Source organism: Muntiacus reevesi, chromosome 1 (assembly GCF_963930625.1).
Source record: "Muntiacus reevesi chromosome 1, mMunRee1.1, whole genome shotgun sequence".
NCBI lineage: Eukaryota > Metazoa > Chordata > Mammalia > Artiodactyla > Cervidae > Muntiacus > Muntiacus reevesi.
In genome coordinates this window covers 235,461,123-235,484,774 of record NC_089249.1, presented here as the reverse complement: position 1 = coordinate 235,484,774, position 23,652 = coordinate 235,461,123, and the positions used below count along the sequence as shown (strand labels likewise).

The following is a 23,652-nucleotide window of genomic DNA, read 5'->3' as shown; positions in this document are numbered from 1 at the left end:
CCCAGTTCAGAATCCGCTGAGTCTCCATCTGATCCAAGCTTCAGTCTCCAGCTCATGTCTGGAGACTGTATCATTATGCCCACGGTAGTACAATAGCCACTAATTAAATGTTAAACTTCTTCTCTCGCTCTCCTTAGCTGAATAAAGGCGAGCATTACTGGTCCATGGGCATTCTTAGCCACCGTGGGAAAACTGTTGGCCATTTCTTTCGCTGGACAGAATGATTCACTGTGTCTTCTGTATAGTAAAGATTACTGGCTGCATCTCAATCAGCGAGCCTTTCCTCTCCAGGGGCAAAACTGTGGCCTGCACATACCTCTGAAGGAGAATTGCCATCTGCCTTACTCTGTAGGAAGATTGCCAGTTGTGTCCCCATTGTGGGGGAACTGGCGGCCGTGGCTCCAAACGGAAAAGCTTGCCAGCTCTGCTTCTGCACAGAAGAGATGTCAGCAGAAGCCGGCGATTCAAAACCCCGTGCGTGATTCTGAGTCGGCTCCTTTCTCACCCCCCTCCCCAGGTTCCTTTACTCTCTCTCACGTGCCCGAGTCACCAGAATGGGGGTGGGCTGGGGAGGGGCTGACAGTGTTCAGCACCAAACGAGAGGTGCGTATACTGATGTAGGTATATATCAACTGATGGTCCAGAGACAAGCTGTTGTGTGTCCATGTAATGGCCCAGATAGAAGACCTAGAAATCGATTTAACAACCGGTAGCTCTTAAGATTGGAGAAGGCAATTGCCCCCCACTCCAGTACTCTTGCCTGGAAAATCCCATGGACGGAGGAGCCTGGTAGGCTGCAGTCCATGGGGTCGCTAAGAGTCGGACACAACTGAGCAACTTCACTTTCCCATTTCACTTTGATGCATTGGAGGAGGAAATGGCAACCCACTCCAGTGTTCTTGCCTGGAGAATCCCAGGGGCGGGGGAGCCTGGCGGGCTGCCGTCCTATGGGGTCGCACAGAGTCGGACACGACTGAAGTGACTTAGCAGCAGCAACTCTTAAGATCTGGTTCTGGTGGAAAAGCACATCAGGCTTCCAGACTCATTAGACAGCAGGCTTGCATTGAGCAGCACCACTTCTGCATTGTTGCTGCCTCCTCTGGTATTGTGGGTACAAGCCCTGTGCTAAGCACTTGACGTGAAAGATCTCATCTGTCCCTCAACCACACCAAAGGGTATATATTCCTCTTATGTCTATTTGACAGATAAGGAAAATGAAGCTTGGAAGGATCAAGCCACTTGTCCAAGGCTTCATAACTTATAAGCAGCAGAGCTGAGTTTCCACCCAGACCCACTGAGCTTGGAACCACCTGTGCGCTCAGCCCCCACACCATACAGGATAGAGACGCTGAGCCCCCTCCTGACCCTCCATCATGGGCATGAGTTCCTGCGCAGTGTCTAGTGTGAGGTCCAGAAGAAGGAGCCGGCCCAGGATCAGCCTTTACCTCTGGTCTCTTGCCATTCTTTCTTCTGCTGTCCCCAGACTCTGCTCCCAGCACAAGGCATGCTTTCTTTCTCCTCTTGCCCCACTTATCATAAATGTAGTTTTAGGTTTCTCCAAAGTCAGCAGTTTCCTTCTTAACTCTTCCTCTCTCTAATCTGTGGTTTTGACTCTTTCCCATGATTCCAGTATCTTATTCAGGTAGCCAAGCCATCTGAACTGTCTGAGGGGAACAGCCCTGGGCCAGGCACCATGAAGGATAACATCATGGTACTTTTTGGCTCCATGGAGAGGTATTTGTGTCTGTGCATGTTAGAACACAAAACACTGTCTGTACCGGACACCTAATATAGCCTATAGGATTTGAAGGGAAGTGTCGATGCTTTTTAAGAAAAATTTTATTGGAGTATAGTTGCTCTACAATGTTCTGTTAGTTTCTACCGTACAGCAAAGTGAATCATCTATGTTGTTCAGCCTCTAAGTCATATCCAACTCTTTGTGACCCCTAGGACTGAAGCACACCAGGCTTCCCTGTTTTTCACTGTCTCCTGGAGTTTGCTCAAACACATGTCATGGAGTCGATGATGCCATCCAACCATCTTATCCTCTGTCATCCCCTTCTCCTCCTACCCTCAAGCTTTCCCAGCATCAGGGTCTTTTCCAATGAGTCAACTCCTCGTATCAGGGGGCCATAGTATTGGAACTTTAGCTTCAGCGTCAGTTCTTCCAGTGAATATTCAGGGTTGATTTCCTTTAGGATTTAATACATATATCTGCTCATTTTTTTATTTCTTTCCCATTTATGTCACCACATAGCACTGAGTAGGGTTCCCTGAGCTATACAGTAGGTTCTCATTAGCTACCTATTTTATACCTAGTATCAATAGTGTGTGTGTGTGTGTGTGTGTGTGTATACATATATATATATATCCCAATCTCCCAGTTCATCCCACCCCTCCCTTTTCCCCCTTGCCATCCATCCGTTTGTTCTCTACATCTGAGTCTCTATTTCTATTTTGTAAATAAGATCATCTTTATACCATTTTTCTAGATTCCATCAATACACATTAATGTATGATATTTGTGGTTCTCTTTCTGAATCTTGCTTCACTCTGTATGACAGTCTCTAGATCCAGCCACATCTCTACAAATGACCCAATTTCATTCCTTTTTATGACTGATTAATATTCCACTCTGTATATGTACCTCATCTTCTTTATTCATTTCTCTGTTGACTGTAGCATGATAACCCAAAGTAAATTCTAAGGAGGTCTGTTCTGGAGAGAGATTGGGTTGCGAGTGATTTTCCAAGAAAAATAAAATGGAATGGGGGAGGGAGGTGGTTTGATTCAATAAAATTTGAAAGCAGGATTAAAGCAGTGGTTCTCAATGAGGAGCAATCGTGGCCTTGGGATTTGGCAATCTCTGGAGCCATTTCTGGTTGTCCCAGTTGGAACATGTGGTTTAGTGAACAGAGGCCAGGGATATTGCTAAACATCCCAGAATGTGCCAAGCAAAGAATTTTCTGGCCCAAAATTCAGTACTGCAAAGGTTGAGAAATCTGGATTCCTAGATAAAATTTAATAACTAAATTTATTTATTTTTGAGGGATAAGTGCTTTACAGTATTATGTTGGTTTCTGCCAAATAGCAACATGAATCATCCATAGGTCTACCTCTGTCCCCTACCTCTTGAGCCTCCCTCCAACCTCCGTCCTCTCTAGGTTGTTGCAGAGCCCCACTTTGAGTTCCCTGAGTCATAACAGCAAATTTCTATTAGCTATCTGTTTTATATATGGTAATGTATGTTTCCATGTCACACTCTCCATGCAGCCCATCCTCTCCTTCCTCCCCACTCCCCATGTCCATAAATCTGTTCTCTATGTCTGTGTCTCTACTGCTGCCCTGCAGATAATTTTATCAGTACCATCTTTCTAATTCCATATAAATGTGTTAGTATGTAATATTCATTTTTCTCTTTCCTACTGACTTCACTCTGTATAATAGGCTCTAGGTTCATCTACGTCATTAGCACTGACTCAAATGTGTTCCTTTTTATGGCTGAGTAATATTCCATTGTATATGATGTACCACAACTTCTTTATCCATTCATCTGTCGGTGGACATCTAGATTGTTTCCATATCCTAGCTATTGTAAATAGTGCTGCAGTGAACGCTGGGGTACATGTGTGTTTTTTTAATTTTGGTTTCCTTAGGGTATATGCCTAGGAGTGGGATTGCTGGGTCATATGGTGGTTTTATTCCTAGTTTTTCAAGGAATCTCCATACTGTCTTCCATACTGGCTATATCAATATATCAACATACATTCCTACCAACAGTGCAAGAGTGTTCCATTTTCTCCACACCCTCTCCAGCATTTATTGTTTGTAGATTTTTGTATGATGCCCATTCTGACCCGTGTGAGAATGACCCATTTTATGGCCCATTCTGACCCATTCTACCTGTCATTGTAGTTTTGATTTGCATTTCTCTAACAATGAGCAATGTTGAAGATCTTTTCATATGTTTATTAGCCATCTGTATGTCCTTTTTGGAGAAATGTCTCTATAGGTCTCTTTTTATCTGCAGGACTTCTCAACACTTTTAATAGACTAATTGCATCATTGACCCCCCAGATTGAGTAGGACTTTCCAAAGCTCAATTGACTGCAGCATCTGGAATCCCTGACAAATTCCTGAGTGTTCTTCTGAAGTCATGATGGGAAGGCTAACCTAGGATAATGGGCATTAGTAGAGGAAGCTGACCCTGCTTTTTAGCAGTTGTACTACAATGCACCGTGTGTTTCTGTGTGTTTCTGTTTGGAGATTGTAATGCTTTTAAAATAGTGTCCTGATAACTCATTAGTTTTGAAATTTATTTTTTTGATATATACTCTCTATTCTCTTCTTCAGCTCCAATTATATGTATTAACTTTTATCAATGTATTCTCTGTTTCTGTGAAATTTTTTTATATTCTCTGTTCTCTTGGAGAAGATGTTCCAGTTTACTGATTCTCTTTAGTTGTGTCTGCTCCACTGCTAAATGCCTTTATTGTGTTCTAATCACCCTTATTTGGTTCTTTTTAATATATTTTCTAATTATCTGTGAAAATTCTTAATCAGGCATTTTACTTGTTGAAATTATGAAACAGCTATTTTAAAGGGTAATATATCATCTGTCTTTACTTGATCTGTTTTATTCTTTTTTAAAAAAAATTTATGTGCCTCTGGGTTGCCTGGTATATATATATATTTTTTTTAATTGAGACTTTAAAAAAAAGTAGAGGAAAGATGAAAGACAAGACCAGTGGAATTCATAGATCTTATTGTCTGAGAACTGGGAGGGACCTGGTTGGCAATCCTACCTCCATCATATTACAGACAAGGAAACCAGTCCAGAGATGATGTCGTCCAGTCATTCAAATGAGAGGCAATAGAGAGAGATTAAGAGCTTAGGCTGAAAGCAGACTGAGTTCAAACCCTAGCTGTGCCTCCTACCAACTGTAGAGCATCTGTGCCTGCCTGGACTGATTTGTGGAAAAGCAAAATGAATTAATGCATGTAAGGCACATGCCATAAGTGGTAGCTTAACAGGTAGTAGGTAACAGGGAGATTAACAGGTAGCATAATAGGTAGTAGGTATTATTAAGAGCCAGCTAATTTGAATCCAGCATAGATTCCACCCAGCATTCTTGATTTCCAGTCTGATGTTTTTCTTGGTAGCCCATGGTGGGCAGGGGCAGAGATAAGAAGGAGCAGAGACATGGAAGTGGGCATGCACAGGTAGGTCTAAAATATAGGGCGCTTACTGTGACTTGATTGTTTGAACAGAAATGATACTGACAAAGCAGGAGAGGCCAAATTGTGGAGGCAGGGTTAGTGAGGCAGCTAATGGTCAGCAGAAAGGCCACCTCTACTACCTGCATGATCCTAGGCAAGTTACTCAACCTCTCCTGATCTACCTCATCTATAAATTAGGACAGTGAGAGTACCTTCCTCTCATAGGTTTGAGCATTAAATGTGATGATGTATGCAAAGCATGAGGACCAAGAAAGGGTAGTAGATGCCATGATCATTGTTGTTAATGTCATTACAGGGGTCTCCAAGACACAAGCATCCTGTTGGCAAGTCTGACACATCCACAGTGAATAGTTCTGTGCTACTAGGATTCTCTTCATGGCTTCTTCCTCCTCTACCATGGTTCTCTTCTTTTCTTCTCTTGATGTCCTTATTTTCTAGAAGCTAGTCAGAAACCCTGCAAATCAGCAGGATTTGTAATGCCAAGTCAAGGGTCTTCAGGAGAAATAACCAGTTCTGATTTGTCTTGAGATCTATCATTTAAGCACTGGATCCACTTGGACCACCTGTTCAGTAAACTACACAGAATGCAGTGATGCATCATTTGCATTCCATGAGCTGGTTTCCCAGCACCTTTATTCCTACACTGAATGCAGTAAACTCACTTATCCACATCTGCAATGAAATCTGTGACTTGTTTAATGTTTATCTTCTTGTCTAGCCTGTGAGTTCCACAAGGTTAGGACTGGGTCTATCCTGTTCCTTGTGTATTTGGCATATAGTGCAGGGCCTGTCATGCATCACCCAACAAATACTTTCTAGTTTTCATGTTCTAGGTAATGTACTAAGTGTAGTGTGTGTGTGTTAATGCACACAAGAGACACTTAAATAACTGAAAGATGATGGCTCAGCCTGAATTAGTGAAAACCTTGAATTACAGGTGACTTGTATTTTTTGTACTTTTCAAGGACTTCAATCTGGATGAATAAAGCATTGGTTTGATAGATTCCTTTTAGGACCTTCTTAGTAGATAAGTATTATTTTCATTTAAAAATTAAAATGGATCATCAAAATTCATTCATTTAACACATTTACTGAGCACTTCCTATGTTCCAGGGAATACAGTAGAATGAAATAGACAAGAACCTCAAGGCTTATAGAGTTTGTATTCTATAGAAAAGACAAATAAAATCTTTCAAATGTCAGTGCACATAAACTGGGGGAGATAGACAGAAGGAGGAAAGGCTGCCTTGTTGATGACAGACTACAGGGATTAGAATCCAGGGGTGAGAGATGTCCTGAGGGCCTGGGCTTCCTATGGTGAGGGTCTTGACAGGGTCATACAAAGTCCTGGGGACCCAACCTTTGCTTGCCAATGATGGAGTAAGGCCTGAACTCAGGAGCTTTTGGTAGAGCAGCTGTGTGCCTTAAGTGTTTGAAATCGATTCATTCTCTTGAGGACTTGGGTTGTCAACAGACTAGAGTAGGACTAGTCATCATTAAGAGCCCTTCCACTAACTTTCATCTAGTTAATGCACAATAAAAAAATATTTAGTGTGATAATGAAAAAAGCAAGAGACTTCCAGCTTTATAGTTCCATGATGCTATGTAGATACCACCCTGGTATTTTCTTACAGCTCCTAAAATAAGGTCTTGTACATAGTTCAAGGCAGCATTGCGCCATGATTAAGAACAGAGGCTTTGAAGTCAGACATACCCAAGTTCAAAATTCTACTTCAGGTAAGCTTTGGGCTTCAGAGATGGTGCGGTGGTAAAGAATCCACCTGCCAAGGCAAGAAGTGCAAGAGATGCACATTCAATCCTTGAGTCTGGAAGATCCCCTGGAGGAGGAAATGGCATCCCACTCCAATATTCTTGCCTGGAAAATCCCATGGACAGAGGAGCCTGGCAGGCTACAGTCCATGGGGTTGCAAGGAGTCAGACATGACTGAGTGACACACACACTCACACACACACTCACACACTCAGGTGAGCTACTCGATCGAGCTGTGTTGTCCTTCAACGGGGTGCAAAATCTCTCTGTGCCTTAGTGTTCCACATCTGTAAAATAAGAAATCATGGTTCCCACTTTGTAGGATTGTTATAAGGATTAAATAAGATAAAATATGAAAAGTCTAGGGTCTGAAACATAATAAGCTTCCCATAAACAGTAATTATTAATAGCATTGAATATCCTTGCTGAATGAATGGAAGGAATTCATGGAGCTAATATTAAGACTTGGATAAGCACAGACATGTAATGAACTGCAGTGCTGCACAGGTAGGCATGTTATCTATATTCTGGTCTCTGCATTCTACGTGAATTTGTGATGGGTTGGTTAAACATTATCTTTTTTCATTTCACCTCCATCTTCTGGGAGTGTCACGTTAAGGCTTTACAATGCTGCCACACTGGCCTTCCAATATGCCTAACATTTGGAGAATATATTCCTAGATATAACCTTGTAAATACTCTTTTACATATTTACATCATTTAAATAGCCCCCAGGTTCTATAGTCTTCAGTCCCAAATTCTGAAGTCTTTTTCACTGAAGCGTAGTTAACTTACAATGTGGGGTTAGTTTCAGGTGTACAACAAAGTGAATCAGTTATACATATATATTATTTTTCATATTCTTTTCCATTATAGTTTATTACAGGATATTGAATATTATTACAGGATATTCAATATAGTTCCCTGTGCTTGTTGCTTATCTATTTTCTATTCAGTAGTTTGTATCTGCGAATCCCAGACTCCTAATTTAATCCTCCCTCCAGGCTTCTCTCTCTGGTAGTCGCTCAGTTGTGTCCGATTCTTTGTGACCCCATGGACTGTAGCCTCCCAGACATCTCTGTCCATGAAATTCTCCAGGCAAGAATACTGAAATAGGTAGCCATTCCCTCTTCCAGGGGATCTTCCTGACCCAGGGATTGAACCCAGGTCTCCTCCATTGCAGGCAGATTCTTTACTGCCTGAACCTCCAGGGAAGCCCCCGCCCCAAGAGGCTTAGTAAGTGAAATATGATTGGCTATTAATACAGAATCAGTGCATGCTTTTCATGATAAAAATATCAGCAACTGATATTTACTGAAGACCTGCTATGTGCCAAGCAATATGCATGCCTATTCTGCAGCTGGGAAAATGGAATCTCGGAGTAGAAAATAAAATGTGAGCAGCTGATAAATGACAGAGGCAGGAATTGACGGCCACCAGTGTGCAGTTTTGCAGAGTCCTTCCCATTTACTGCCTCAAACTGTCCAGATGCACTGGGTAGGGGGTGACCAAGCCTCAGAGCCATTATTCCACTCTCTGCGGGGATGCTTTTATGGAGTATGCCTGGAGTTTCTAAGTCCCTGGTCCTAATGAGATTACCTTGCAGAGAAACTAAGGTGGAAATCTAGTATTCAACTATGAGGACACCAATCAGAGTCCAGGGGCCTTGTTAGTGCTTACCAAGAGGTAAGGGCACAGACTGAGACGTTGAGTCAGAGATGGTATTGAGTTCATGTTTTTCTGTTTTGATGAGTTTTTTAACTCTCAATTCTGATTGATCAGGGGTTTTGTTGTTGTTGCTGTGAAAGTTACTATTTTGGTTTGGCTCATGGTATAATATAATTCAGCAAGGTTTGGAAGACAACTCATTAGATTATATTAGATTTTCTACAAAGAATATGGAATTTTTATTTTATACTGGGGTATAGTTGATTAACAAAGTTGTGTTAGTTTCAGGTGTACAACAAAGTGATTCATTATACATATATGTATATCTATTCTTCTTTTCACATTTAGATTATTGCAGATATTGAGCAGAGTTTTCTGTGTCATACAGTAGGTCTTTGTTGGTCATCTCTTGTAAATATAGTAGTCTCTGTACGTCAATCCCAAACTCTCAATTTATTCATCTCTCCCTTCCCCTTTGGTAACCCGTAAGTTTGTTTTCAAAGTCTGTGAGTCTGTTCCAGTTTTGTAAATAAATGCACTTGTATCATTTTTTAGATTCTGAATATAAATGATATCACATGATATTTATCTTTCTCTGACTTACTTCACTTAGTATGATAATCTTCAGGCCCATCCATGTTGCTGCAAATGGCATTTCATTCTTTTTAATGGCAGAGTAACATTTAGGTTACTTCTGTCTTGGCTATTGTAAACAGTGCTTTTTTGTGGTATCTTTGCTTTTGGTATCACGGTGATGGTGGCCTCATAGAATGAGCTTGGGAGTGTTCCTCCCTATACAGTTTTTGGGAAGAGTTTCAGAAGGATATGGTGTTAATTCTTCTCTAAATGTTTGATGAAATTCACCTGTGAAGACATCTGATCTTAGACTTTTATTGGGAATTTTTTAATCATAAGTTCAATTTCAGTACTTGTGATTGGTCTGTCCATATTTTCTATTTCTTCCTGGTTCAGATTGTACCTTTCTACGAATTTGCCCATTTTATTGGGGTTTGTTTGCTTGTAGTAGTTTCTTATGATCCTTTGTATTTCTGTAGTGTCCATTGTAACTTTTCTTTTTTCATTTAAGGAAAATTGCTTTACAATATTGTGTTGGTTTCTGCCATACATCAACATGAATCAGCCTCAGGTATACCTATGTCCCCTTCCCCTTTGAACCTCCCTCCCATCCCATCTCACCCTCTTTGTAACTTTTTCTTTCTAATTTTACTGATTTGAGCCCTCTCTTTCTTAATGAGTCTGGCTAAAGGTTTATGAAGTTTGTTTATCTTTTCAAAGAATCAGCTTTTAGTTTCATTAATCTTTTCTATTTTTTCTTCTATTTATTTCTGCTCTAATCTTTATGGTTTCTTTCCTTCTACTAACTGGGTTTTGTTTGTTCCTCTTTCTCTAGTTGCCTTAAATGTAAAGTTATGTTGTTTGAATTTTTTTGTTTGTTTCCTGAAGTAAGACAATATTGCTATAAACTTCTCTCTTAAACATTTTTTATTTTGTTTTGGAGTATAGCCAATTAACAGTGTTGTGATGGTTTCAGGTGAACAATGAAGAGACTTAGCCATACATATACATGTATCCCTTCTCCCCCAGACCCCCTGCCATCCAGGTTGCACATAACATTGAGCAGAGTTCCCTGTGCTATATGGCAGGTCCTTGTTGGTTATCCATTTTAAACATAGCAGTGTGTACATGTCCATCCCGAATTCCCTGACTATCCTTTCCCTCCATCCTTAACCCACCTCCTGACCCCAGCAACCATAAGTTTGCCTGTTAGAACTTCTGCTGTGTTTTGGATTCTCGTGCTTTTATTTCCATCTGTCTCTAGGTATTTTTTTATTTCTTTTGATTTCTTCAGTGATCCACTGGTTGTTTAGTAGCATATTGTTTAGCCTCCATGTGCTTGTAGTTGTTTTACTGCAATTTTTTTTTCTTATAGTTAATTTCTAGGCATATAGCATTGTGGTTGGAATGATGCTTGATATGATCTCAATTTTCTTAAATTTACCAAGGTTCCCCCTCCAGTTGCCAGACCCCAAGACTGGGGAGCCTGGCATGAGGCTCAGAGCTTTCACTCCTGTGGCAGAATTTCTGTAGTATAATGATTCTCCAGTTTGTGGGTCACCCACACAGCAGGCATGGGGTTTGATCTTATGTGATTTCACTCCTCCTACCATCTCATAATGGCTACTTCCTTGGATTTAGAATATATTTTTGGTAGGTTCCAGCATTTTTTTTGTTGATGGTTGTGATTTTGGTGTTTTCATAAGAAGAGGTGAGATCACATCCTTCTACTCCACCATCCTGTCTCCACCTCTAGATCTTCTACATAGAATTTGATAGCGACTCTGAGTGCAATGAACAGGCAGGAAGAGAAACTCTTGGGGGAAGAGTTATTCAGTAACCTGCAGGCTGATGTTTTGTTTAGCCTAAAACTGTAATAGAAGCACTTATCAAGCAGAACCATACTCAACTACCATTATGGTGGGTCAAAAATAATTAAATGTAGGCAAATATGGATAGCTCAATGTCATGCAGACTAACCACTTATAAGGCCAAGATTTTGTTAAATTATCTGGCTTTGGTTCCAATCAAGCAACAAATTTTATTTATTTTTTATTGAAGGATAATTGTTTCATAGAATTTTGCTGTTTTCTATCAAAACTCAACACGACTCAGCCATAGGTATACATATAGCCCCTCCCTTTTGAACCTCCCTCCCATCTCCCTCCCCATCCCACCCCTCTAGGTTGATACAGAGCCCCTGTTTGAGTTTCCTGAGCCATACAGCAAATTCCCCTTGGCTATCTATTTTACATATGGTAATGTGAGTTTCCATGTTACTCTTTCATACATCTCACCCTCTCCTCCCCTCTCCCCATGTCCATAAGTCTATTCTCTATGTCTGTTTCTCCATTGCTGCCCTGTAAATAAATTCTTCAGTACCATTTTTCTTAATTCCATATATATGCATTAGAATACGATATTTATCTTTCTCTTTCTGACTCACTTCACTCTGTATAATAGGTTCTAGGTTCATCCACCTCATTAGAACTGACTCAGATATGTTCCTTTTTATGGCTGAGTGATATTCCATTGTGTGTATGTACCACAACTTCTTTATCCATTCATCTGTCAATGGACATCTAGGTTGTTTCATGTTCTAGCTATTGTAAATAGTCCTGCAGTGAACAATGGGATACATGAGTCTTTTTCAATTTTGGTTTCTTCAGGGTATATGCCTAGGAGTGGAATTGCTGGGTCATATGGTGGTTTTATTCCTAATTTTTTAATGAATCTCCATACTGTCTTCCATAGTGACTGTATCAATTTACATTCCCACCAACAATGCAAAAGTGTTCCCTTTTCTCCACACCCTCTCCAGCATTTATTGTTTATAGAGTTTTTGATGATGGCCATTCTGACAGGTGTGAGGTGATATCTCATTGTAGTTTTGATTTGCATTTCTCTTAATAATGAGTGAATTAAGCATCTTTTCATGTGTTAGTTAGCCATCTGTATATCTTTGGAGAAATGTCTGTTTAGGTCTTTTGCCTACTTTTTGATTGGGTTGTTTGTTTTTCTGGTATGGAGTTGTATGAGCTGCATGTATATTTTGGAAATTAATCCTTTGTCAGTTGTTTCATTTGCTATTGTTTTCTCCCATTCTGAAGGTTGTCTTTCGACCTTGCTTATAGTTTCCTTTGCTGTGCAAAAGCTTTTACGTTTAATCAGGTCCCACTTGTTTACTTTTGTTTTTATTTCCATTACTCTAGGAGGTGGGTCATAGGGGATCTTGCTTTGATTTATGTCATCAAGTGTTCTGCCTATGTTTTCCTCTAAGAGTTTTATAGTTTCTGGTGTTACATTTAGGTCTTTAATCCATTTTGAGTTTATCTTTGTGTATGGTGTTCAGTTCAGTCACTCAGTCGTGTCTGACTCTTTGCGACCCCATGAACTGCTGCACGCCAGACCTCCCTGTCCATCACCAACTCCTGGAGCTTACCCAAATTATGTCCATTGAGTTGGTGATGCCACCCAACCATCTCATCCTCTGTCATCCCCTTCTCCTCCTGCCCTCAATCTTTCCCAGCATCAGATGGCCAAAGTACTGGAGTTTCAGCTTCAGCATCAGTCCTTCCAGTGAACACCCAGGTCTGATCTCCTTTAGGTTGAACTGGTTGGATCTCCTTACAGTCCAAGAGACTCTCAAGAGTCTTCTCCAACACCACAGTTCAAAACCATCAATTCTTCGGCGCTCAGCTTTCTTTATAGTCGAACTCTCACATCCATACATGATTACTGGAAAACCATAGCCTTAACTAGACGGACCTTTGTTGGCAAAGTAATGTCTCTGCTTTTTAATATGCTGTCTAGGTTGGTCATAACTTTCCTTCCAAGGAGTAAGCGTCTTTAAATCTCATGGCTGCAGTCACCATCTGCAGTGATTTTGGAGCCCAGAAAAATAAAGTCAGCCAGTGTTTCCCCATCTATTTCCCATGAAGTGATGGGGCCAAATGCCATGATCTTAGTTTTCTGAATGTTGAGCTTTAAGCCAACTTTTTCAGTTTCCTCTTTCACTTTCATCAAGAGGCTCTTGAGTTCTTCTTCACTTTCTGCCATAAGGGTGGTGTCATCTGCATATCTGAGGTTATTGATATTTCTCCCAGCAATCTTGATTCCAGCTTATGCTTCATCCAGCCCAGCGTTTCTCATGATGTACTCTGCATATAAGTTAAGTAAGCAGGGTGGACAATATACAGCCTTGATGTACTCCTTTTCCTATTTGGAACCAGTTTGTTGTTCCATGTCCAGTTCTAACTGTTGCTTCCTGACCTGCATACAGGTTTCTCAAGAGGCAGGTCAGGTGGTCTGGTATGCCCATCTCTTTCAGAATTTTCCACAGTTTATTATGACCCACACAGGCCAAGGCTTTGGCATAGTCAATAAAGCAGAAATAGATGTTTTTCTGGAACTCTCTTGCTTTTTTGATGATCCAGCAGATGTTCCTCTGCCTTTTCTAAAACCAGCTTGAACATCTGGAAGTTCATGGTTCGTGTATTGCTGAAGCCCAGCTTGGAGAATTTTGAGCATTACTTTACTAGCGTGTGAGATGAGTGCAATTGTGTGGTAGTTTGAGCATTCTTTGGCATTGCCTTTCTTTGGGATTGGAATGAAAACTGACCTTTTCCAGTCCTGTGGCCATTGCTAAGTTTTCCAAATTTGCTGGCATATTGAGTGTAGCACTTTCACAGGGTCATCTTTCAGGATTTGAAATGGCTCAACTGGAATTCCATCACATCCACTAGCTTTGTTGATAGTGATGCTTCCTAAGGCCCACTTGACTTCACATTCTAGGATGCCTGGCTCTAGGTGTGTGCTCACACCATCATGATTATCTGGGTTGTGAAGATCTTTTTTGTACAGTACTTCTGTGTATTCTTGCCACCTCTTCTTAATATCTTCTGCTTCAGTTAGGTCCCTACCATTTCTGTCTTTTATTGTACCCATCTTTGCATGAAATGTTAGGAAGTGTTATAAATTCATTCTTTACATGTAGCTCTCCAGTTTTCCCAGAACCATTTATTGAAGAAGCTATCTTTGCCCCATTGTATATTCTTGCCCCCTTTGTGAAAAACAAGTTACATATAGGTACATGGGTTTATTTCTGGGTTTTATATCTTGTTCCATTGGTCTATATTTCTGTTTTTGTGCCAGTACCATACTGTCTTGATGACTGTAGCTTTGTAGTATAACCTGAAGTCAGGAAGGTTGATTCCTCCAGCTCCATTCTTCTTTCTCAAGACTGCTTTGCTATTCAGGGTCTTTTGTGTTTCATATGAATTGTGACATTTTTTGTTCTAGTTCTTTAAAAAATGCCATTGGTAATTTGATAGGGATCACATTGAATCTATAGATTGCATTTGGTAGTACAGTCATTTTCACAATATTGATTCTTCCTACCCAGGTACATGGAATCTCTCTCCATCTGTTTATGTCATCTTTGATTTCTTTCATTAGTGTCTCATAATTTTCTGTGTACAGTTCTTTTGTCTCCTTAGGAAAGTTTATTCCTAGATATTTAATTCTTTTTGTTGCAGTGGTGAATGGGATTGATTCCTTAATTTCTCTTTCTGATTTTCCATTGTTAGTATATAGAAATGCAAGTGATTTCTGTGTATTGATTTTGTATCCTGCAACTTAAGCAACAAATGTTTATTGAACATTTATGTGCAAAACCCTCAGTACAAAGATAAGAAAAAACAAAATTCTGCCTTCAAGAAGCTCACATCCTAGGTGAGATAAGCTGTGGATTGTTAAATACTAATGGGAAAAATGATGCTTTCTTTGGGAGAGAACCCAAGCAAATGGTTAAGTGAATGGGCCAGATCAAGTGTGATAGGACTTCAGAGAAAAGATCATTTGGTCTAAAATAACATGTAAGTAAAAGATGAGGCATATGAATCAAGCAGAATGTGACACAATTGGAGGAGGAACCATCGGGACATAAAAATGGGAAATATCCAGAGGTATGGTGTACATCCAGTTTGAACTAGAGAAGTTCAAAAAAAGGTTAGAAAGATGAATTAAGGCAGCTTACAATAAGCTTCAGTGTCTTTGATTCCTGTAAGTGCTTTTTTTAATTCCTGTAAGTGAAAGTCAGCTGACTCTATGGGAAAAGAAAAGCAGCAACTGGATACCAGAGCAAATAGAAAATACAGACAAAAGACATTGTAGCCAGAGTTCACCTGTGAGACTGAGGTTCAGGAAAGTTAAATAACTTGCCCAAGGTCACACAGCTAGACAATGGTAGTCTGACCTTAAGCCTAAGGCAGTCTGGCAGCAAAGTCCCACTATTAAATATCACAATCCAAGAGAGATGAATACATATGTTCACACAAAACTTGTACATGAATATTCGTAGCAGCATTATATGGTATATAATATATAGTATAAAATATATGCATAGTATGATTCTATTCATGTGAAATTTTTAGAATAGGCAATTTCATAAAACAAGAAAATAGATTAGTGTTCACCTAGGGCTATAGAAATTAGGGAACAGGAGTAAGTGCTAATGGGTATGAAGTAGTTCAGGGTTTTGTGTGGGGGAAGGAGATGATGCAAATGTCCCAAATTTAGACTTTGTTGATGATTGCATGGTTGGTGGTGTTATCTTTAATATAATCATATAAACTGTAAAATTTAGATGAGTAAATTCTATGGTATGTGAATTACATCTCAAAAAAGTAGAAAAAAATGCTTAAGCATCTAAGAGGACTACATTTTGGTATGTAGCAATGTATACCATTGCTGGTATCACAGTGACACCTAGCAATCATGCTGCTAAGACCCCAGAGATGGCCGCCCACCAGGCTCCGCCGTCCCTGGGATTCTCCAGGCAAGAACACTGGAGTGGGTTACCATTGCCTTCTCCATCAGCAACCATGGGGAAATGTGAAACAGAGCTTGTGCAAGCGGTCAGCTCTGTGAACAGGACCAGTGACAGCTTGTTCTACTGCCAGGGAGCTTACAATCTGCCAATTCCAACCCCATGCCAAGTTAGATGGTTGGCTTTCTAGCTGGCCCAAACACATTCACATCAGTTAGTAAGGAGGTACTAAGTTTGTTGTGTTTTGCTTTTTGTTCTGCAGTTTTTGAAGAGCCAGAAGATCCAAGCAACAGGTCATTTTTCTCTGAAATTATCTCTTCAATTTCGGATGTGAAGTTCAGCCACAGTGGGAGGTATATCATGACCAGAGACTATCTGACCGTCAAAGTCTGGGATCTCAACATGGAAAACCGCCCCATCGAGACTTACCAGGTACAGACCCCCACCCACCCACACGTACACTGGGCACTTGAGGGTTCTGAGTCAGCCTCTGTCTGCGTAAAAGACACAGTGAGCCACTTCAATATCCGGAAATAGCTGGTAGGCAGGTCAGTGTAAGTTTGGATAGATCTAACCTAAAGGAAAGGTCAGGAACTACCCTGAGGCCCTAGGGATTACAGGCTGAGGGAATGGATCTGGCAAGAGAAGTTGGAGAAAAGTGCTGGTGAAATGGGCCAGAAACGGAGAGGCGTCCTGGAAGCCAACTGGAGAAACTGTCTCAAGGAGGAAGTCACCAACTGCTGAACGGTGTTGTTGAATCAAGAGAGGACTGAGAAAGGGCCGCTGGATTTAGTGACGTGAAAATTATCAGGTACCTTAATGACAGAGGTGAAGTGGTAGGAATAAATGTTTGATTGGAGTGGGTTCAAGAGAGATCGTAAATGCAGAATGTGAACGTAGTCAAATTTGGAAAGAGATTTCGTTTTGAAGAGGAACCGAGAAATCAGGTAGTACCTGGAAGAGGATGCAGGATTGAGGAAGGCATCACAGCTTGTTTTAGGGTGATAGAAAGCAGCCAGTAAAGAGTGGGCTAACTGAAGCAGTCAGCTTCTCAAGGGCACATACTCCATTGCAGAATTAGATATAGATGAGATGGACAATTCATCCATCAAAGAGAGAAAAGTAAAAACAGCTACAGATGCAGATTTGTGATGGGAACATATAGATGGTTTCTGCTTATACTATTTTCCAGTCAAAGAAGCAGCAAGCTCATTAGCTGAGTGAGAAGGGAAAGTGTAAAATATTCCTCTAAAAGAGAAAATTGACTAGGGCACTATGATAGGGTTGCACTATATTTATAGTGGATATAGTGGATAGGGATCCACTTATTTATATATTTTAAGTAAGACAAATCTAGTGATTGTATCTTTCTTCCCAGCCACATGAGCCTGCTTGGTAAGGAAGGGCAGAAAGTTAGATTTAACCAGTGGTGGGGTTTTACCAAGTGACTACAAGGGAAGGAGGGAAAAAGGCAAGTTTGTTGAAGGTATTGATTAAAGTGATTGGAATGAGGGGCCACTGAGTCTAAGGTGGGTAAGGAGGGAAATGAAGAACTGATAGAATCAAGACACTAAAGGGCTTGAATTAAAATCTTAGGAGGCAGCAATAGAGTGATCTGTCTAGACAAGCACAGTTACAGTGATGACAAGGCTCATACTATGACCACAAAAGCAAAGGACAAAATTCATTGAAAATAATGAGGCTAAGTAAGAGTCCAGAGTGAATTCCTACGAATGATGGCAGGAATGGTGATGGAAGAGAGATCGAGGCTCTAGGGTGGCTTCCAAGCATGAGGCAGAGGGACTGTTGATGACTGTAAGAAGGATGCAAAGCAGGAAGTAGTGTTTGATGGCATGAATGATGGTCCAGAGGAACACAGAGGCCACTCATCTTGGCACATGAAGGCAGAAGTCCAGCTGCCACGTGAGACGCCTCGGGAGAAGCAGGAAGTGTCCAGAGAGGAGGCTGAGGACACTGAGGACTTTGATGACTGACTGTGACGCTGTGAAAGGTTTGGGGGCTAGAATTGCAGATGAGGTGGAGGTAGTCTGGTTAACCCCTGTGGGTCACCTTGTGGTCCAATCAGCATCCCCTGTGTTCTTGCAGTCTTACCCTCCCCTAACCCTTGCCCTCAGGCTCCTGCTGACAGCCCAACCACCTGGTGTTAAGTGGGGGAACTAGAAGCTAGGAGAGTGTTGTTGACAGAGGTGTGGCCTGCTGGAGAGCCCCAGCTAGAGAAGAGTGGATTAGGCTACACCATGGGGGAGCAATTGGTACTTTTATTTTTTATTATACCATGTTCATTACCAGGATCATAGTAAGTAAAGAAAAGAATACTTGTATAGAGATAGGTTTTAAGCGTAACTAGTAAAGTATTAAAAACTGAACTGTTAAAACTATGTTTTAATTATTCCTAAGTAAACATTGGGGCTTCCCTATTAGCTCAGTTGGTAGAGAATCTGCCTGCAATGCAGGAGACCCTGGTTCAATTCCTGGGTCGGGAAGATCCACTGGAGAAGGGAAAGGCTACCCACTCCAGTATTCTGGCCTGGAGAATTCCATGGACTGTATAGTCCATGGGGTCGCAAAGAGTCAGACACAACTGAGAGACTGTCACTTCCAACTAAGCATTACCCTGGAGATGAGCTTGCCTTTCTCAATAGGTCTGAAACTGATTTTTCTTCAAAAATGAAAGCTTCACTTTTGTGGCTGCTTTTTCAACAGCAGATTTCTCAGCTAATCTATGGTACTTTTATTTTAGACAAAGACTTAAACTATATTTAGCAAGTGGTAGGCTTAGAAGTCTTTGTAGAATACGAAGAAATAGAACCCATGTACAGAAATTAAACAAATTTTTGCATTATTTTAGATGGTATATTTGAAAGCAATCTAGTTAAGTTTATACACCATGTCAAAGGTGATAATGAGTTTACCATTTCTGAAATAGTGTATTGAGTGAGTGTCTGGAACACAGTTAAAAGAGATTATAAGGTCAGCAGGTTCCACAAGTACATGATGTGAGAATCTCTGTGTTGGGAGACTCAGCCTAGTGTCAAGAAGGCCATACCCAAGCTCATTGGAAGAGAGTGAAGAAACAATATTTGGAACATGGAGAGAAAAGCATCAGCTAGGATGAGTCTTAAGGTAAGGCATCCCTGTGAGCGTGCTGAAAGGGAGAAACACTTGACTGAGCAGGTTTCTATGGTACAAACTTCTCAGAGATGCTCCTTGTGTCTGTGTCTGTCTTACCTTTTTCTCTCCCCTGATGGTGAAAGTCGGTGTTCTCTGTCTAATGTTTCTTTTTTACAACAGAATATATATGGAGCGTACCTTCATAGTCTAGAATCTTCTCCTTTAGATGTCCTCACCTGGAGGTAGTCAGGAGCTCCCCAAGGGTAGAGGCTGGAAGGAAAAAATAAGGGTTCAGACTAGGTTTTCCCCTTTGAATCTTTCCTGACTTTTAAGGTCTGGAGAACCTCTGTGCTGGGAGACTCTATTGGTTTGTTTTTCTATTTCAGGGATTGACAGACTGTTCCTGTAAAAGGTTGCCTTTTAAGTCATAGAGTTCTTGGTGAGGTGATTCCTGCAATAAGGGGCCCACAATTTCAAAGTGCACATGGTTTGTTTGATACTTATCACTCACCTGTAGGTTTCTGCAAGACAAATGGTCAGGGGACAGGCTGAGCAGGACCTTAAATGGCACACCACTGCCCAATTTATAACCCTTAATGCTCTGCTCCCTTTAATCCTAATTATTCAAGGCACTATTTGGTACTTCCCCTACCAAAAACAAATTTGGGGTGCTTACAGTAAAATAAAATAATATTCTAATCCCCTCTTATAATTTTATAATTTCTTGATCATTGCAGAACTCTGAGAAGCCTGCTTAACCAAGTGCTCTGTACAGTTGGTAGGAATGTAAACTATTACAGCCACTGTGGAGAACAGTATGGAGGTTCATTAAGAAACTAAAAAGAGAGTTACCATGTGACTGAACAATCCCACTCCTGGGCATATATCTGGAGAAAATCATAACTTGAAAAAATGCATGCACCCCCACATAGAACTACTTACAATAGCTAAGACATAGAGGCAGCCTAAGTATCCATCACCTCTTGCTGATGAATGGATAAGGAAGATGTGGTGTGTGTGTGTGTGTGTGTGTATACACACACCACACATATATATGCACAGGAATATTACTCAGCTATTTACAGCAACATGGATGTTCCTAATATTATCATACTAAGTAAAGTAAGCCAGAGAAAGGCAAGTATCATGTTATCACTTATATGGGGATTAAAAAAAATAATAATTTATATGCAAAATAGCAATAGTCCCACAGATGTAGAAAACAAATTTATGTTTAAGTTACCACATGGGGAAAGGGGAAATATATTTGGAGTCTGGGATTAACATAAACACACTATACTATATATATAAAACAGATAAATCAAGAAGGTCCTACTGAATAGCACAGGAAACTATATTCAATATTATATAATAACCTGTATAGGAAAAGAATCTGAAAAGCAATGCATAATGTATAACTGAGCCACTGTGCTATACACCTGAAACTAACACAACATTGTAAATCAACTATAACATAAAATCAAAATTAAATTTTAAAAAAATTGTAAGGACTGGTCTTGTGGGAAGGAACCCTGTCATCAATTACTAGCACCTCCCCTGGGCAGGGAGATACACAGGTGATAGGTCTGGCAGTTGCTCTCAAGCATGTTTCCAGGAATAAGAAGCTGTAGCCTTAAGTATTAATAGAATGAGCTATTTTCACATTTTCCTATGGAACAGGGGTTGACAAACTGGGCCAAATCCAGCCCTGCATCTGTTTTTTGAAAAGCGGTTTTATTGAAGCAGCACACCTGGTCATTTACGTGTTGTCTACGGTTGCCTACAGGCTACAAGGGCAGAGTCAGGTCATTGTGACAGAGGCTATATAGGTCACAAAGCCTAAAACATTTATTGTCTGACCCTTTACAGTAAAAGTTTGCCAACCCCTAAAACAGAAGGACAAACCAAGAGTCTAATCTTGCCAGCCCTAGAGTGGTCTATACAGCCGCAGGCTCCACAAGTACGTGAAGTGAGAACCTTTGTGTTGGGAGACAGCCTAGTGTGAAGAGGGCCATACCCAAGCTCACAGGAACAGAGCAAAGAAACAATATTTGGAACTTGGAGAGAAGCATCTAACACGACAGGCTTTAAGTTCCCTCTTACTCTGCTCTCTAGATACTTCTTGTGTCTGAGTCTTACCTTTTTCTCTCCTCTGATGGTGAAGGATGGTGAAGAGTCAGTGTTCTTTGCCGAAGATTTCTTTTTATGACAGAATATACATTTGCAGCATACCTTCATATTTAATGATCTTCTCCTGTAGACGTCCTCACCTGGAATTAGTCGGGAGCTCCTAGAATGTAGATGCTTGAAGGAGAAAATAAAGGCTCAGACTGTGCTGTTCCTTCCTTAGTCATAGAGTTCTTGGTGAGGTGGTTCCTGCAGTAACAGGCCCACACTTCCACTCACCTGTAGTGTTTCTGTTAAAAAAAAAAAAAAAAAAGCCAAAGGGGAATGGTTAGGGGTCAGGAATGGTTCACAAAAAGGGCACAGGCTAAGCCAGACCTTAAAAGGCACACAACTGCCCAATTTATAACCTTACTGCTCTGCATCCTTCAATCCTAATTATCTTTGGGGCAGTATTTGGTTCTCCCCCTACCAAAATCAGATATTTTGGGTGCTTATATTAAAATAATATTCTATTCCCCTCTTATAATTTTATAATTCCTTGATCATTGCAGAACTCTTGAGAAGCCTGCTTAACCAAGTATTTCTCCCTGCTCAGAACACGTTATGTATGCCTTTACTACAGAAGTGCTCCGAACAGTTGGTGGGAATGCAAACGAGTCCAGCCACTGTGGTGAGCAGTATGGAAGTTCCTTAAAAATATGAAAAGATAGTTACCATATAACCCTGCATTCCCACTCCTGGGCATACATCTGGAGAAAATCATGATTTGAAAAAACACATGCACCCCACAGTTCCTAGCACTGTTTACAATAGACAAGACATGAAAGCAAACTAAATGTCCATCATCAGTCACTGATGAAGGATAAAAAACATATGGTGTATGTATGTGTGTGTATATATGTGCGTGTGTATATACACACACAATGGAATATTACTCCAGCCACTTGCAGTATGTTTAGACATAGAGAAATGAAATAAGCCAGAGAAAGACTAATATGATAACACTTTTAACAAGGATTTAAAAAAATGATATAAATGAACTTATATACAAAAGAGAAATAGACCCACAGACACAGAAAACAAATTTATGGTTACCAGATGAGAAAGGGAAGGGATAAATTTGGAGTTTGCATTTAACATATACGCACTGCTATATATATATAATAACCAAGAAGTTCCTACTGAATAGCACAGGGGACTATATTCAATATTATATAATAACCTATATGGAAAAAGAATCTGAAAAAGATATATGTATATATGTAAGTGAATCACTCTGCTGTACACCTGAAACTAACACAACATTGTAAATCAACTATAAAATAAACATTTTATAAACTTTATACTCCAAAATAAAATAAAAATTAAATGAAAATGAAAAAGATTATAAGGACTGCTCCAGTGTGTAGGAATTCTGTCATTAACTACTAGCACCTTCCCTGAGCAGGGAGACATACAGGTGATACTCCTAGGTCTCTTCATACATCCCCATCAGCTGATCTCAAGCATATTTCTAGGAATACAAAGCTGTAGCCTTAAGCATGATGACCTAGTTTCATCTTTTTCTATGAACAGGGGTTGACAAACTGTGACCTGTGGGCCAAATCCAGCCCCCTATATTTTATAAAAGCAGTTTCATTGAATCAGCCACACCTGATCATTTAACTGTTGTCTGTAGCTGCCAACAATGGCAGAGTTGGGTCACTGTGACATTATGGCTCACAGATGCTAAAATATTTATTGTCTGACCTTTCACAGGAAAAGTTTGTCAACCCCTGAAGTAGAACAAACCAATAGAGTCTAATCTTGCCAGGCCTACAGTGGTCTATCAGTTACACAACGGCAGGTTCTACAAGTACATGATGTGAGCACATTTGAGTTGTGAGACTTCAGCCTAGTATCAAGGGGGCCGTGGCCAAGCTCATAGGAACAGAGCACAGAAACAATATTTGAAACATGAAGAGAGAAGCATCTAATAGGATGAGTCTTAAGTTCTTTCTTACTCTGCTCTCTAAATGTTTCTTGAGTCTGTGTCTTACCTTTTCCTTTCCTCTGATGGAAAAAACCCGATCTTCTTTACTTAAGCTTTTTCCTACAATAGAATATATATATGCATCATACCTTCATAGTCGATGATCTTTTTTTTTTTTTTTTTTTTTTTTTTTTTTAATTTTATTTTATTAGTTGGAGGCCAATTACTTCACAACATTTCAGTGGGTTTTGTCATACATTGACACGAATCAGCCATTGAGTTACACGTATTCCCCATCCCAATCCCCCCTCCCACCTCCCTCTCCACCCGACTCCT

At 40.4% G+C, this 23,652-nt stretch overlaps 1 protein-coding gene across 3 annotated transcripts in view; it reads left to right on the top strand.

The window, feature by feature from the left end:
* Positions 1-23,652, top strand: part of PPP2R2B (protein phosphatase 2 regulatory subunit Bbeta) — a 477,255-nt gene that overhangs the window by 441,121 nt on the left and 12,482 nt on the right. For all 3 annotated transcript variants that reach the window (XM_065935657.1, XM_065935674.1, XM_065935665.1), the window contains one exon: positions 16,348-16,517. In XM_065935657.1, coding sequence (XP_065791729.1) covers positions 16,348-16,517 — 170 coding nt within the window. The remainder of the gene's footprint in view (positions 1-16,347; positions 16,518-23,652) is intronic.